The sequence below is a fragment of the Salvelinus sp. IW2-2015 genome, linkage group LG21 (assembly GCF_002910315.2).
Source record: "Salvelinus sp. IW2-2015 linkage group LG21, ASM291031v2, whole genome shotgun sequence".
Taxonomy (NCBI): domain Eukaryota; kingdom Metazoa; phylum Chordata; class Actinopteri; order Salmoniformes; family Salmonidae; genus Salvelinus; species Salvelinus sp. IW2-2015.
Genome location: NC_036861.1, coordinates 347,330 through 365,678, shown reverse-complemented (window position 1 = coordinate 365,678; position 18,349 = coordinate 347,330). Strand labels below are relative to the sequence as shown.

At 41.6% G+C, this 18,349-nt stretch overlaps 1 protein-coding gene across 1 annotated transcript in view; it reads left to right on the top strand.

The window, feature by feature from the left end:
• The first annotated feature begins 2,131 nt into the window (after positions 1–2,131).
• The window catches only part of LOC111982478 (VPS10 domain-containing receptor SorCS1-like), a 167,617-nt gene continuing 151,399 nt past the window's right edge, over positions 2,132–18,349 (top strand). Inside the window, 1 exon segment of the mRNA XM_024014047.2 lies at positions 2,132–3,099. Coding sequence (XP_023869815.1) covers positions 2,287–3,099 — 813 coding nt within the window. The 5' untranslated portion in view covers positions 2,132–2,286.

Below are 18,349 nucleotides of genomic sequence, written 5' to 3'. Positions count from 1 at the left end.
AGTTCTTATATGTCCGTCAGAAATCTTACTCAACAATTCTAAGGATAGCCTGAATCACCCACACTTCTACAGTCCTCTAGCTCACCTTCAGTCAGATGGCATCTTATACTTAACCCCTCTCCTTATGCGTCCTGAACTGTACCTCCTTTCTCCAGTCCCTCTTTCTGTGTACTCATTGACCTGTGTCGTGCATTCATAGTCCACGTGCATACTAGTACAGTACAACTGGGTACAAATCAGACAAAGTAGGGTCTGAATATCATATTCCGCAACATCCCCAAATCCATTTCTCTATGATACAGGGCATTGATTCTGAATGGATGCGTGTCCAGACTTGGTATGAGATATGTGTAGACGTACACACCACTCACACACACAGTCTACACACACACACACACACACACACACACACACACACACACACACACACACATGAAACACATGCCCACGTACACCCACACACTCAGCCAGGCAGCCATCTCTTCAATCACCATCACTCCCATCATCATGTCCATCGCTGTCTGCCTCAGTGTGTGTATGTGTGTGTGTGTGTGTGTGTGTGTGTGCCTGTGTGCACACTGGGGGAAGAACTGCTTGATAAGTGTCTTCCAGCCACATGGGGCCTGTCCATCACAGGACCATTAATCCAATCCAAAACGTCTGCTTAATGCAGTGTGCCACGGAGAGAGGCAATACTTAATATATTTTAGGTCTATGGTAGGACGTCAGGGGATTTAACACTTTAGGCCACCAAGAGAGGAGAAACATTCCAGTACAATGGGAATGATATTGAAATTCTATACCAATGATGGAGAATGAAACGTTAAAAGTACACATTGGGAATTGGATAGCCTACCACTGATCACAGTCCTTAAAAAATACCATTAGATCGGTTTTTAATCTGAGGTCGATGTTTTAGGCTACTTGGATGAAAGCCAAGAAAATATTTTTACATCTCTATTTATTGTATCAACAACTCTTTATGTATGAATAGAAAAAAGAAAAAAAACGGAACATCTGTCAAGGTGGTTTGTGTTCATTTGTATTTCCCTCTATGCATTTAAACGCGCATCAGCACAACAATTATCGCATACATAATACGTCCAAACAAACAGCTACATTTCTGGCGTGTTTGTGTTTCCCCCCAAGTTACTGACATTGACCGTTTCCACAGTCTAGGGACCCATGCCTTTTAAATGGTAATACTCTTATTTCTGATGTGTGAAGAGAACATAACAGTATCCCACTATGATAACCGTACCTAGGCTATATGTTTACTCCAGTGTTCTTCACAGGTGGCATCTCACGTTTTGAAACATTTTCAGATAAAAAAAATGATTGACAGCGTCAATTTGGCACGGAGGCACGTTCTAGCAAGTCCCAGGTGAACTTGAGTCTCTTTTAGATATCGGATGTATCACGTAGGCTAGTGAACGACCTCACATTGCTTATGATGCTCTCACATCACATGTAGAGAGATAATCTATAGCAGTGGTTTCAAACTCATTCCGCGGAGCGAAAACCCGCAGACACTCGGCCCTCTGGAATGAGTTTGATACATGTGATCTAAAGCATATATTCTATGCCCATATAGAGGGTATTTCAATCTTAATAAACAATACCTCTATGTGATCCGTGACATTATGCATAATTGGGGTTTAATTCAAATGTTCTAATTTCGGAACACCCCCCTCTCCCTAAGAGCAATAGCACGACTATAACTTTAAAGCAATTAGATAGATTCATAATGAATATAACCATTCTCTTTCATCTTCTGAGAAATGTGATTGAGCAGTTGACTCATATGCACAGTAAACCTAGGCCTACTGGTAGATACAATCTACAGCTGTTAGGGATATTGTTAACAAGACCATAGTAATAGCCAACAACACTGACAAAGGACTCATATACAAAATAGTATTTAAAGATAGATCGAATAAGATGACTATTGCATACGTACGATAAATGCTAACAAATTATTTATTACGAAATTATTAATGCGTTGTTCTGGGTGAGGGGAAAAAACAGACGCAAGAAGAAATCTCGCCTTTCTTTTCCCTGGATACTGCCAGCTCCTCCCCCGCGCGCGCAGGGCTTCATTCGATCAAATCCTTCATCTGGGACCACTTCGCCGAGTCGCACTTTTTAACACTACAGAACAATTGGACGAGCCACAACTTGCGACGAGTTCTGTTGCTTAACATCAATTACAGTCACAAAGGGAAGAGAAGAAGAGAGTAAAAAAAGACTTGTATCCAGACTGAGTATCTTTCTCTGCCACCAGCTATGGAGAGGGGGGTCAGATTATGCTCTATTTGGCACATCAGCGTTTTTTGGTTTCTGCTTTTGATAATTCTATCTTTCTTTCTAGCCGCTAAATCAGAGATAACTTGCAGATCATGTCAGCCGGGAGATAAGGGGCGTATTAAGGAATTACTACTTAAAACGGACACACGAGAATTCGCAACAGGGCACGGAGGGGAAGTTATTGGAAATGGAGATGGGACAACTGCTTCACGGAGTTTAAATTCTGCAAGTGCCGAAACTCAACAGCTTGATTGCGCAGCTGGGTCCGATGAATGCATCCAGAGGAAATACATGTACTCAAGGCGAAAACGGAATACTGACATGCTGCTCCGTTCCAAAAACGCACTACTCGATGGAGGAATGCACTACGGTGGTGGTAAACAGAGAAAATTCACCCCGCGCGGTGAGTACAAAGTTTCCAACCTGAAAATGAACCGTCATGCCGGCAATACAGATGTCGGGAAGGTTCGCGCAGATTTAATTCCTGGCGTCACACACAAGCACCGAGTTCGTAGGGACAGCCCGAGAGCTAATATTGGGGATGATAAAGTGAAGTCCTCCGGCTCACCCCAGAGAAGGGAGACACTGCCGCTGAGTTACTCGCGAGAGGGCATCACCTCACCGGCTGGGCGCAGCAGAGTGACACGGTCCGAATTGCGATGGAGCAACGAGGACAGAAGAGCGGCCAGTTCGAGGCAGGACGAACTCAAACTCACCAGTTCAACCTTCGCATTGACCGGAGATTCCTCTCACAACCAAGCCATGGTGCACTGGTCTGGGCAAAATAGCAGTGTAAGTGAATACTTGTACAGTTGTTTTAAAGTAATATTTGGTCTATGTGCGCATTCACGCAACGCATCAATGGAGATAAAATGTAGCCATCAGTTTGACTTTGATGAAATTGCCAATAATTTAGGCCCTACGAAACGTGTGTGTGTGCGTGCGTGCGTGTGGTGGAGTGCGCATAGACTGTGAGATTCCCAGGATTCATTCCGAGGCAACTGTGCATGCTGTCATCCCCAGTATAATTGCCAAAGCCTATTCGACATGCATCTCTTTTGTTGTTAAGTGATATCATCAAGTGACTGAACAATCATCGAACAAATCATGGCAGAGACACTCAAGACAGTTAACACAATCACCTCAGCATTTACTTATCCGAGACAATTTCCCCATGCTTTTCAGAGAGAATCTGTCTGACCCTCCTCCCCATACCTCATTACCCACACTTAGTCCTGTCTGTAACGAAACTGATTTAATTTCAACACATCACCAGCCCCCAGTCAGTCATGACAGAAGTGACGTCCCCCATGCCTCCAGGTGTTTCTGAGGGGGCTTGAAAAACCAACTTTCAAAGTTTGACCTTATGCACTTGAGGTGTGGGATATCAAATACATCAAAATATATTACCTATTTCATCTGTCGAGGCAGTAGTTAAATGGTCATCCTAGTGTCTTGTCAAGGGTTTCCCAATACAAAGTGGTGCACATTTTGTTCCTACCCAGTGCTAACACACTCTACTGGACTGTACTCCACTGAACTCTACTGAACTGTACTCTATACTGTATTGAACTCTACTCTACTGTACTATACTGATCTCTACTGTACTGCACTCTACTGTACTGTACTGAACTGTACTGTACTCTACTGTGCTGAACTTTGATGTCCAAACTTGTGAAACATAGACATCTATGATTGGTTCAGATTTTGTCTGGTTTGAACTCTACTCTATACTGTAGTGTAATGAACTCTACTGTTCTGCGCTGTGCTGTACTCTACTGAGCTCTACTCTATACTGTAATGAACTCTACTGTTCTGTGCTCTACTGTGCTGAACTTTTGATGTCCAAACTTGTGAAACATAGACATCTATGATTGGTTCAGATTTTGTCCGGTTTGGACCAACCAAATTTGGTCTTATTTGGGGGCAGAGCCCATAAAAAATAATTGCCAGTGTGTAGAGTCATACCCAGGGACCCATGATGAAATTCCATTTCTGTAATTCTGTCACCGGGTGTAAATTCAAGTCAATAGCTGTGTTCGAATACTCATACTTACTATACTATTTGTGACGTAAATTGAGAATGTAGTATTGGTCATAGTATGAATAGAGTTAGTATGCCAAAAGTTTCCGGATGTCGTACTACATTCGCCAAAATATGAAGTATACATGCAGTGGACACTATTTCCGTACTTTTAGGGCCGATAATGCAATTCTTCAGGAAATGGGCGTGGCTTCACAACATTTTCAAATTTGAAGAAAATGGTGGAAAATATGCAGCTGAAGTCCAACGATAAAAATGTATTGTATTAACTAATTATGACAAATGTTGAGCAATGTAATAAAGTAATGCTGCACGTTATGTTGGCTGACAATGTGTTGGCTACGTTATCCTTACGAACTGCATAGTATATCATTAGAGCAGTAGGTACTACCGGTATGTTAGCTAGCTACCTCGTTAGTTGGTTACTATTACTAATACATTGAACTTGCCAGTATATTAACTATCTGCTATCTAACTATCTACCCAATGTTTATTGACTTGATTATTCACGTCATTTTTAGCTAAGTGGTATAGTTGTTGTGATTTCTCAATGGACATAAATTCGCTCTGGCTATCTATTCCAATTTCAGAGCACTCTCGTCTGAGTGAGCGAGAGCGCAGAATAACTGATGAATTTACGAATGCTCAACACCCGTTTTAATATGGCCGGTGTCAGTAAACATCGGCATAAAAGCCTAATTAAATTGTTGCTAGCAGCACAGTTACAGTCACCAACGCTCTGGATAACATGCAAACAGCCTAACCAGCTCTGCTGTGGCGAGAAGAAGTTGCATAGCAACAGAATCAACTTCCGGTAGACAGGCGTAGCGCTAGTATGCTCAACTGAAAGGATACCGTTTGTTTACAGTATACTAAAATGAACTAATAGTATGTAGTATATACTCATTAAGTATGTAGTATACAGTATGTTAGTATGGGTATTCGAACACAGCCAATGTGTCATGTCATAGCTGACACCCCGTTCTTTCTGCAGACATCGTTGAATCTTAATTCGGAGCAGATATTTACGATTTTTGGTGAAAACGTGGACACGTAAAAAACGAAGGGAGATGTTACCAAACTTAGCATCTGCACAATTCTTCCAGTAAATGTGTTGGTTTGTTAAACTTTGAAATCAATGTTTTTTGTTTGACGACATACATTTGAATAGAAACATTTGAGTCTCAGCATAATTCTGTAGTTGCTCAGCAGCATCACCACTATATAGCCACATGGAACCTGTGCTGTTTTGTGATATGAATAGATTGGGTTCTAATTGTGTGCAACTGTGAAACAATTCCCCCCTCTCTTCTCACTTGTGACGCAAGCAACTTTGTAATGAGCAAGAATAGATCTCCTGCATTAAATATGTAGAGTTGTTGCTGTATACAGAAATAAATAGAGACTTTTAGATTTTTCCCATCTGAGCACAAGTGCAAATAAACAGATGAGTTGACGATGCTTCATGGAGCAGAAATGGAAGTCTGTCTGTCGTTATATGGGATGTGTGCTGCTGCTGCTGCTGCTGTATATCTAACCTATTGGGCATTTGCATAGTTACGGGTATTAATGATCCCATATGCTGTGTGTGTGTTTGTGCCAGATTGGAATATGAAGGAATGTGCCTTCTCTTAATAGCCCAGGAGACAGTGGTGGATTAAGTGATGGAGTCATGCAGTAGAGGAGATGAGGAGATGGGAGGTGTGTGTGTGTGTGTTAAATACTGTATGATTCTACATGTAGATGATGGATGATTCAAATGTTTGCCTCAAAAAGGAGCTGAGATCATTTGTACATTCTGATCATTGTTTGGAGAGACATTGGGACAGGCTTGGGATTTTAAATCTCATGGAAAGGTTACAGCAAACACACCAGAGTCCCGACGGGGGATATGTGGCACTGGCATATTCCTTGCATGCACATAAAAGTGTGCCAGGAGACTGCATATTTACATTATTGAAATGTCAGGGCATTAAATACTTTGCTTGTCACTCAAGATAACAAGATGCAGCCTGACACAGTCAATCCATGTAACAAGTTTACTCCGCATCTTTGGACTGCCTCGGAAGATATAGAATGTGCCCACATGCATCATGGGTATTAATATGGATTGAGTTGTATGGAAGTCAACGGCCCAATGCCGAATCGACCCCTAAGCCCATCGCCTTAAAACCACTTGTGGAGATCTGATAGGTTAGGTAGATGTTTAAACTACGTTGCTTACACCAATCAAATTCTCTCGGATCTCCACAAGTGCATAGGGTGTAGGGCTTAGGGGTCCATTTGAGATTGGGCCAACATAGCATTGAAGCTTCATCTTTTAATTCATGTTGCCACAGTACTCCTCAGTATCGGTATTGCTCAGAAACTTCTTCACTTTAGTCAGGGCAGATCTGGGTTTAAATAGTATTTGTTTTCTGTCAAATACTTCAGCTGTGCTTGCCTGGTGCAATGGAACCAATGGAATAGTCCCAAAAGTGCCAACCCCGCCCATCTGGGAGTCCATGAACCCAGGTCTGAGTCATATAATCAATGAACCAGAACCAAAGCCAGACTTGAACCAAGCTAGGAGCCATACTCTGATTCAATTTTCCCAGTTGAGGCAGTTCTTAAGACAAAACCCATGCTAAAAATGAAATGAGTTTTTAGCAATACAATGATCAAACATACTTCGAAACAAAAGCATTTGTCAGAGAAGTTTCTTTTTGAGCCGAACAGAAGAAGAAAATCAAACGTTTTAGTTGCCAATTAGTGAGTGAGTTGATCACAAAGTTGGTGGAGAAGTGTGTTGTGGGAAACCAGCTCACACCAGCTGTCTCGGTTTGACGATAGTCTCACTCTGGCTGTTCCTATGTGTTGAGGGAATCTATTTATGGTTCTGTACAGCAGTTGTCTTGTACAGCAGTGAAGGCACATTGAAAGAGGACTTTCTTCTTTTTTTGCTGTCAAACTAAGATCTCTGTTTTTCTAACACATCAAATGTTCTGTAATTTGCTCGTTTTCCAACAATTTGATGGTGTCAACGGGTCCCGCTTGCAGTAGTGGCCACGGCGGAGCCAGTCGTGTTAAACCAAGCACATTTACAACCTGTTATCCAAGATGGCTGAAAATCAAACAGGCAATTTAAATGAGCCGTATGCTAAACTGACAGACCCACACAATCAGGGCCACAGCAGTTAAACAAGAGAACGCAACCATTGAAATGTACTATTCCATATTCATTGGCCCTGGCAGAAATGGCCAGAGAGGAGTTTGTGTTTTCTGTTGCTATTTCTTTCCAGTCATTTGGCACTTTATTATTATCCTGCACCACCAACTGTGCTGTTCCTGTATTCCCACTCCTCACACCCCAACTCCCATGTACAAAACAGTGAGTCACAGAGTGATATCACTTGAATACGAACAAAAATAACAGCAGCCTAACAAAGGCGCAGTGCAATCTACTCTTTCAATTTTCCCCCATCTCCAAAAGGAAGTAGTGATAGAAACACATTTACTTGTATTGCAATGGGATTAACCTCCAAACTACAGTGGCTAAGGGGCTAAGGATAGGACTGAGCAACTGGTAAATATCTGGTCATATTCTATAACAGATTCAAATATTTGTCATAATGTGTTACATTCAACAGTTGAATGTGGTGCTTGGTTGGTGGTTGTGGTACTGTACACTAATATTTATTTGTGTAGACAGACATTCAATCTTCTGATAACTACTGTTTCAATGCCATATGATTGACTTCTTATCTTACTAGAGAACACCAAGCTCTGTTCCCCCCTCCACCACCTCCCACTGGTAGGAGAGTTAACTCTGGTGTCTGTGTCTGTCTGGGATAATTGAGCCGCAGGGTATGTGCTGGGTCAGGCACTGATCAGGCGGCGGGCCCAGGGAGGCCGTCATGGTCCGCTAGCCAGCGTTTATTCACCGGTCTGGCTAACACAACTCTCCCTCGTTTGCCTGTAAACAAAACCCACCAGGCCCAGGTTTGCTCATTGTTTGCTCATTGTTTCTCACTTTTCTTTCTCAGACAACTCCCAGAGGAATTATTCACAAATAATTAAGACGGCCTGAGTTGGAAAACCTTAACAAAATCTAGTAGCGATATTGAAAGCRTCAGCTTTCCTTGTTGTTATAGAGCCCCAGTTTATAAGTAATGTACCTGGGTAGCACTCTAATCCCACCCTAGGAGGCCTCAGGAGTGCACACTTCATTTCAGTAAGTGCCCTTCCCCTTCCCCTGCCCCCCACCCTCCTCCACTCACACTCACTGTTGGATCCTGTCTCAATCATATTTTGATATGATTTCATCATCTTTCATGTTTGCTTGCCCTGGACAATATTCCAGGTCCCTATAGTGTTAAGTGAAGTAGATTAGTTATTTACCAATAGAGATTGAATCAAGTAAAAGCCAACTGGTAGATGATGCTTGCTGAGAGCTTGGGGGTAAATAGATTGCGGGGCTGTAAAAGCTGGTAGTTCAATTTCAATGTTTATCAGTGTAATGCTATGCTCTTTCCAGGGGATTGTAGGTGAAATAATTGTGTTTTACATGCATGGTTTGGTGTCAAGATGTTGGGCAGCAGGGATGGGAAGCCATTGGAGCACATTACTGCTATAAAATATACTTATCTATCTTATCTGTCATTAACTATACAATTCATTTAATTCAAACCCATTCATTTTTAATATGTTTACACATTTGATAATTTTCACCAGCCAATTCAGCTGAAATGAACAACAAAACATTTGTCATATTCCTTTTTGAAAGTACYCCTAGTTTACCTTTTGACAAATGTTGGTTCATTCGGATAACTAACTCGCACTCAAATAACAGTCAGTGGTGCAGTCATACAAGTGCTAGTTCTCCCTCTCAGCACATCACACATCTGGATGGATTCCCTCTTCATAATATCCAGTGACACGTCATACCAGGCAAGTGGTGGTGGTGGTGGTAATGGCATATTATCCTCTCTGGTTCACCTCTCCTGCTCAGTTGTGGCATATATTTATAGCCATCTCACATGCACACATACACACTTAGGCAGACGGAGATGGACATGATGATGGGAGTGATGGTGATTGAGGAGCTGGCTGCCTGGCTGTGTGTGTGTGTGTGTGTGTGTGTGTGTGTGTGTGTGTGTGTGTGCGCTGTGTGGGAGAGATGAGAGGTGTGCTTAGCAGGGCCATGCCATTAGAGGTGCATTGAAGCGCGGTGAAAAGGCCTGGCTTCAAGGTGGAACACGATCAGTCTCTGTGAGAATTCTTCACTGTTCGGATATCGGCCTATGATTTATGTATATACTGAAGAGTAGGGAGACATCAGAGGATGACTAAAATATGGAAGGGGTTAATCAGAATGACTGAATTATGAATCAGGTTTTTCCTTCTGCAGGTGTTTCAGGAAAATGCTAAATTCCTTGTCAATGAGTAGGAAATAGTAATATGTATATTTGTTGTGATGGGTGTTATGGTTGGTGTCATGCATCAGGTTAGACTACTTTAAAACAAAAACCCTGTTGACTTCTGGTAGAAAAGTTACGTGTTCACTATAATGTGGATACTGTTGATGTCCACACCTGTTTCAAAACTGCAAAAAGGCACGGAAAAGATGAATCATTGTTGATCATTCACTCAATATTCTTACAATTACTTGAGCAGGGAAACAGAAAATGCATTTTGTGTATCTCAAGTGTTGGATTTCCTTGATTGCCATGTTATTGAGTTGATTATCTTCAGTGTGCTTACGTCTCTGCTCTCCATATGGAATAGAATGGGACCCAGTGCAGAGTTTTCATATTAGATTTGTTTGGTCAGATGTATTATTTATCGTTTCAGATTTGATTGTAAATGTTTAGTTTCACATTCAAGGCCTAGCCACTTTGTCGGTGAGATGAGCCACTCATGTTTATAGCTCCAGTAAGTGGAGTTTGTCCTTTAACCAGAACTGGACAGAAATAGTAGAGGTTCCAACCTCCCAGTAGGAGGATGGTTGAGTATCTGGACCGTACATATACTCACACATCGTGCTAATCCCATTGACATTTTGGACATTTGATACAGCACGAGGAACATTTTGATACATCAAGCCACTTTTCCACGTCTATCTTGCTAATCACATCGAGAAATTGACCGTTTTATACATCCATCCGGCAACATTTCCCCCGGTTGCGAGACGAGGCGTTTGAACGACAGCTTTGTAAAGCAATCCACAGCAACAGCCGCATGATTCCAGATCTGATGATTATGTCCCTTCAGTAAATAGCTACAGAGAGATCGAGACGGATGAAAAAAAAACAATATGAACTTTTATTGAATAGGTTGTTTTGCAACACACAGAGCTGCAACACACTCCTCCAGAAACATACAGTAAGCCCTACATCAAGATGGGTTCTGCTTTCAGGTCGTCTTCTTCTCTCTCTTCTTAATCTCAGGCAAATGGGAATGAATTGGGATGAATCGCTGTGCACAGAGTGTATACACATTAGTAGTTTCCTCGGAGCTCGTAGCAGCTCGTGTCCCCTTTCGCCATTCAGATTGACAAGGATGATTGTTGGCAGCTATTGAAAGACAGTCGGATGTCTCTTAGGCGCCAGACAGTCCCATCTAGGCACATCTCCGCACTGATCAGTGCAGAATTGTATGTGGCACAATTGAATGCCAGGCAATCTGTGACCCCGAGGAGTATGGCTGAAAGCGAAGATAAAAATTATTTATTTTTTTCAATGAAGAAAGGCTGGGGAGGCAGATGGGGTGAAAGAGATGAGGTGGGATGAGATGACTGCCTCCAGTTAATTGACCAGTTCAGATAAAGCAAGGAGACCGAGAATGGTAACCACCCCCACAAAATATAGAATGGATTTGCTCTCCTTAGGAACCATCAGCCAACCTGTGTTTCTCCTTTCAATAAGTGTCTGGTTATGTCTGGCGCCGTCTATGGGCACTGCGACAAAATCAAACTCGAGATTAACCTTGTTTTTGCCCCACTTACGCTCTGGAAAACCGACATCTCACAATACAAGGGACTTTCAGATTCAAAACCAAAAAGCGAACGGAAGTTCTCTCCTCCTTTTCTACACCACCCACTGGAGGTAGTTTTAATAGATTACGACGGACGACCTAGAGAAGTGCTTTACAACGCCTCTTTCTATGAGGACAGATAGGATTACTGTGCATTAATATCTATACATTCCCCTCTGTACGTGACTTGGCTCTGTATCAGCTTCTGCTCAGAGCTTCTTTTTAACCGTGGGGTGAGAAATGACAATGCTATTATATAGAACATATATATAGTTTTTTATTTCTGTCACCCGTTTAAACGAAAAAAGTTTTTATTTTTATATTGCACTGGTTAATTAAGTCCACACAATATTTCTCCAGCTGCACGGGAGAGCGGAGACAAATCAACCTTACATGTGTAATTGAAATTCCCCTAAATGTTATTAAACATGCAGCTCGCTTTTGCCAGAACAAACTGAGAATTCTAGTTGCCGTTCCGCCGCTACCACTGACAACATTAAACAACTGGAAAAAGGTTTACCAAAGTGTTGTGGTTGCACACAAAAAGGGTTGAGTACCTGCTGTTGGTTACAGTATTTACTACAGTTCAATACTGGATTGTGTCAGTGATAAAGCCCGATAGAAAGAGGAAATGAACTGAAGAATGAAAACTTGTTCATTTAGTTGATCTCAGCTCTTAAAGTGAAGAAGGGAAAGGATGAATATGCATAGGTAGAATAAACAAATGAACATGATGATTTATCTGTAGAATTAACCTTTTTTCAGTGAACAAATTCAACTCAATCTTTTATGGTATGTAAATGACATCCTATCTGATGTTAGATGAAAAAGCACATCGGCTTGTACCTGGCACGCATCGGTGACTGTTCACACTCTACTGATCATTTCAGTCTATATTCCCTTGGCAACATAGATATTGGACTAACTCTACTTACATTTTCAGTATACAATATTCCCTTGAGAATATTGCAGATTGGACTGTGAAGAAGTAACATTTCAGCTGTCCTTTTGTGAACCTGTAAGGCTCAATTCTTCCTTGGTAGCTTTGGTATTCTAGTCAGGTGAGTGGTGGCCCTATTAGCAGATTGAATAGAGGTATTAATATTAATGAGGATTTATGGAAGAAAAAAACCTTCCCTAGAATGCAACAAAACAGCTGTGAGTGTGGAGAGGAAGGGCCCCCTGTCTTGAATAAGGTGAGAGACATATCAAAGCAGGTGTGAATTAATATGTTAAATAATATCTGCCCAGAAAATGTTAATTCCTTTGATCTCTAAGCTGGTGCGTGCATATGAAAATATACATAACTTTGAGGCGCAAAAACAAACCGATATCTAATCTCATTGTTTACACAGTAAGATATTGTTTGTTCAGTAAATTAGTTAGCATGTTTTTTTGGTGTGAGAAATCTGAAGACTGCTGGGCTTGTAAGCTTTTTTTTGCGTTCTGATATGTGCCTTGGCCTGGTTCCCACGGATTTGGTAAGATCTGGAACCGGGCGGCCATTTTGGCTATGTCTTTGAAGTAGGGAATGGTTTGGATGAAATTTGCAGAGATAAGCCTGGTGCTTTTGGCGGTCCATCTGTGTGAAACCTCATTGAAAGACACGTCGGAAACTGATGAAGACATCTGGAGATACTACCTGCCACATCTGCCTGCCACAACTACCCGCATCCAAATGTGTTTACCTCAACAGGCCTCATCACTGCCGAATTACCATGTAGCCTTCAGATGAAGCTTTGATCGGGCCGCCCTCAATGCCGCAGCTCCAGGAGCCAACCGGCAACCATCAGTCTCCATTAGCTGCCACCAAAGTGACGGTTTTGACATCACACATAGGCTAGGCTTCATTAGAGGCATCCTGGCTGGACTTCGTCTTTAATCTCTATTCTCATAGACTAGAGACCGGCTGTGGATGTCCGTTTGGCCCCACGTCTGTAATTTAGCCGTAGGTGTTCAGTGGCTTTGAATCCCATCACCGTGGGTTAATCATCATTCACCAACCTCATCCCCATCTAGCAGATCTGATTTCCTGCATCTAAACGTTGTTACATATTAAATGTGCCTAGAATATAGTTGCATTAAAAGGGATGCTTTTTGGTGTGTCATTTCAATGTAAAGTTGTAGAGGGGACAGTGGGAGTGCAGGTGGCGGTTGATTGATAGTGTCTGACTACAGCGGGGCTTAGCTCATTAGTATTTCTGGGCTTTCGATTGGTGCACCAGGAAACAGGGGCTTAATTAGTTCATCCACTCAGCAGCGATATGCTTCTGGGGTTCACCGGGCCTTAATAAAGGCTTCTACCATTCAGACAGAGATGAATTCTCAGCCCTCTTCGTTGACATGGAGTTCAAAGGAAATCACCCAAGACTAGATACAACGTCTGGCGGTCTTGGTCAATTTAGTTCTGTCTCTGTGTATTACCCGTTTCATACTTCTTTGTAATGCCAAGATGCTCCAGATAGATGGGAGAGACGAGAGAGACAGGGGATAGGGATATCTACCTTCACTCTTTCCCATAGACCTTCATGGAGGAAGCTTGAGTGAGTCCTCTTGCGAGATTAGGTGATACTGTATTAGATTATTTTAGCATGAGTTGCGATTTGAGAAGGCACATATTTCAACCTGCCAGATAGGGGCTCATGGGAGCCCTGGTGGTGCAACACTGTATTACCTCCCAACAGCCTCCAACGCAGAGGTGGAGTATCGAAAGGAGTTTGTTTGTACATTCCATTATTCATGAATCAGTCATTTATTCATTATACATAGGTGGGGTTTTTCTAAAGCAGGTGGGCCTTTTGATTTTTTTTTTTAATGGGATCCGGCCTTTATTTTGATTGAGGAAAACACCAAACATCTGGAGTGTTTCTTTGTTTGGTACTCGGGGTGAGTGCTTCAATGACTATCTTTTCTAGGGATGTTTAAGAGGCAAAACCAGACCAATATTTTCAGTAATTTTAACAATATACATCACCAAGTCTGTTTCATGCTCTTTCTTGGATCAATTTACACAACCACTGTATTATAAAACCTTATTGCTATTCACCGTTGTAATATAATTATGGTAATTTCAAGTCATTTTGTAATTTCAACAGTTAAAGAAGATTACATCCATTTTCATTTAATTCTATAAAAGCAGACTTACTGAACCATAATCACACGTCATTTTGCAATTTTCAATTTGACAACTGGTTAAGATGTTTTTTCACACGCTGCTAATTAACATCTACTTTTTAATCAAGTAATGATCTAATTAGGGGAACTTTTGAATCTAAGTTAAAAGCCTGTGCTAGCAGACATTAAACCATAATGATTACTTCTAACACCCAATATGATTATAACTTAGGTCTTTGGAAATGAAATCACTCCTACACATACAATGGTCCATTCATAGTCTCTCCATTCAATGCTTCCAATTCCAACTTTTATGTGATATTCCCCTTTTAACAGAGAAATACAGAGGCATATGTACACCGGCAACCAGTAGGAAGTCACCTTTGACCTTCCCTCTCTACTTGGTACCATTCCAGTCAGATGGTGCCATACTGGGATGTGCCATCCAAATCAAGTGGACTCTTTCCTCCTCTGGCAGCCTGCCAGATCCTACTATGCCAGGTTTGCCAGGTGCTCATGGCCCCGACGCAAGGACCCAAGGCAGGTAGCCCTCCCCATGCCAGATGGCCCAACCCTGTGGCTACGTCACCGAGACCTCCCCCTGGGTCCATCTGCCACTGTCCGCTGGTCATCACCACCAGGGGTGCCAAGAACACCCATAACCATCCCATTTAAATCAGAGAGATCAAAGAATCAAGAAACTGAGCTTTTAGTGAACTTAGGTAACTGATGGTGCCTCAGAGTAGTCCCTTTCCTAGCACTGCGCTTCCTATGTCTTATACCCTGCCCATTGTGATTTAGCTCACAGAAGGGGCAATCAAGGCGGGTTTCATCTCGAAATGACTTTGCCATTAACATTAAAGCTTATCAATGTAGGATAGCAAGGCAGAGGACTCTAGGCTTTAAACATACTGTACCAGCAGTGCTTGATTGTCCGTGGCTTGATTTACTTGCAATCAAATAGAAAAAATACAATAGTATGCAGAAGATGGCGAGAGGAGCTCAAAGCAAAACCGTCCAGTCTTTCCACATAACGCACACATCCCTCCAGCCTTCTCCAAGGTCAAGGTCGGCCGACAGAACTGACTGCAAGCATATCTATTCACTTCATATCTGTAAAAACCTCGACTGGTTGTCTCATGCGAAATTACCCAAGGTCTGCAGAGCTGTTGCCTACAGTATCATCTCTTTGGATGAAGAGATTGTGGAAGCAGATAACACGTTTAAAATAGTGTTTATACAAATGCGGATAATTCCCCGAGACGATAAGTGTTTAAACAATACGGGGGATGCAATCCCACAAACAATGCACTTTTGTGAATGTTGAATGTGATTCGGAAAAGAATTTTGACTACCAAACCATTTGCACAAAGACAAAAGATTCAATTGAATTTAATCAATTATGCTGACATACAAACATAATAATATACTGAATACAAATATAAACGCAACATGCAACAATTTCAATTTTCCGTTCTAAAGGGCTTTATTACAGCTACCCAGGTGGCTGGTCTCAGACAATCTCACAGAGAAGAAGTCAGATGTGGAGGTCCTGGGCTGGCTTACACATGGTCTGCAGTTTTTAGTCCGGTTGGATGTACTGCCAAATTCTCTAAAACGACATTGGAGAAATTTACATTCAAATTCTCTGGCAACAGCTCTGGTCGACATTCCTGCAGTCAGCATGCCAATTGCACACTCCCTCAAGTTGAGACATCTGTGTCATTGTGTTATGTGACAAAATTGCACATTTTAGAGTGGCCTTTTATTGCCCCCAGCACAAGGTGCACCTGTGTAATGATCATGCTGTTTAATCAGCTTCTTGATATGCCACACCTGTCAGGTGGATGGATTATCTTGGCAAGGGTGAAAGGCTCACTAACAGGGATGTAAACAAATTTGTGCACAAAATTTGAGAGAAATAAGCTCGTATGGAATGTTTCATGAAACATAGGACCAACACTTTACATGTTGCTTTTTATATTTTTGTTCAGTGTAGTTTGTAGGATATTGTTTGCACTTTTCCATTTTGTCATAATTTCATTTTTTAATTTAGCTGGATAAGCTATGTACAGAGGTGGATGGCATCTCACCAGAGAATAGTACCATCAACTCAACGGCATTGCCTATAGGGATTAATGGTAATATTAGAGACCAGTAAAGGTACTACTACAATACACTCTTAGAAAAAAGGTTTCCAAAAGGGTTCTTCAGCTGTCCTCATAGGAGAACCCTTTTTGGCTCCATGTAGAACCCTTTCCCCAGAGGGTTCTACATGGAACCAAATAGGGTGTACCTGGAACCAAAAAGGGTTCCTCAAAGGGTTCACCTATGGGGACCGCCGAAGAACCCTTTTAGGTTCTAGATAGCACCTTTTTTCCCCTAAGATTGTATGGTAGCTCTTGTATTCCTCTGTTGATCGGAGAAAGAACAATATTTGCTTTGTGTGTTGCCACCTCAATGCCAGATCTCTCTCGCTCTGTCCTTTCTTTCTCTCCTGTCAGATTTTGACTGAATTGGGTTAGACATGTGAGGCACAAAAACAGAAGCATCACTGATGAAAATGACAATGCATCTGTCGTGTTGTTATATTGAGATGTAAAAAAAAAATACCTTCCAAGCAACAGCAACTTATGTAACCCTAGCTAACCACAAACTTCTGGGACAGTTGTGTTGCTTACATACAAATAATACTGAATATACATTGTGAAAAAAGTTCGCTTATCGCTTATAATATTCAAATATGGAATGGCTATGATAAACTATTTGGCACTAAAAGGCAAAATCCACAAAAAAACTATCTAGAAAATGAAATTCAAAACAGTTTGGGACCGTATCAACAGTAGACTAATTGACAAAAACAGAATTCAATATATTTTTTTACTAAACCCTATGGATATCAATGCCTGATAGTGTGCTGCAGACTAATATACTCAAAGTATATTCTGTTTGTAGTGGTAGTGTGGCATCTGTATTCAGTGTTCAAATTCCATGGATCGTGGTGTCGTGCACAGGGACCTGTCTTGTCTGTCTCTTTGTGTTTGCTGGTGAGTAGACAGGGCCTGAATCCTTCATGTTTTCTCTAGTTTCCCTGCCTTCTCCTTCTCCATGTTGTCTCTTGTTTCCCTGCCTACTCCTTCTCCTCCTTCCTGGTTTATCTTTGCCACATGCTTTCCCACCTCCCAGAATAAATGTGACAGCTAGAAACGACATCGTGCCAATGTGTAAGATGCCTAAGATAAACTGCTGAACATGTTCAACTGTTAAACACTGATGTTGTAAACGTCTGAAAAACACCGATCCTCTGAATCCTCTGACAGAAAGGTAGATGTGAGGAAATACAAATAAATGGTGCATTTGTTTCAATTTTGAGCCAATGTGCTTCAGACGTCTGGCTCCATCTTGAATTTGTGTTTTATGACTCATGCCAGAGAGCTGATTTAGATTGCATCATAATACAGTCTGCTGTACAGCGTAGTTTACTGACTTAGCAAATTTCACCATCCAGATATTTGTTTGTAAACGGGCAATACATTCAGCCGGAATTTTCACGTGAGATTAAGTTATTGCATCGGATTTACTTATCACTACTGGAGATGAATTCAAATATTGTGCTAAAGATGTCTCCAACAAGGGAGTGTGTGGGCGTGTTTTTTTTTTGCGTTGGTGGGATATCTTCCCTTTGCAATCCTTGAGCATTCACAAAATCTGGACTTGTTTGAAGTGATCTATTTTTATCTGAGGGAAATTTTTGTTTATGTGTGCCTCGTATGCCAGTGCTTCCTCCACCTGGGACTCTTAAATATTGCTGGTTTGAGCATTTTTACTTTTTAACAAGCAAATTTGCAGTTGCTGCAGCTTTTTTATGCC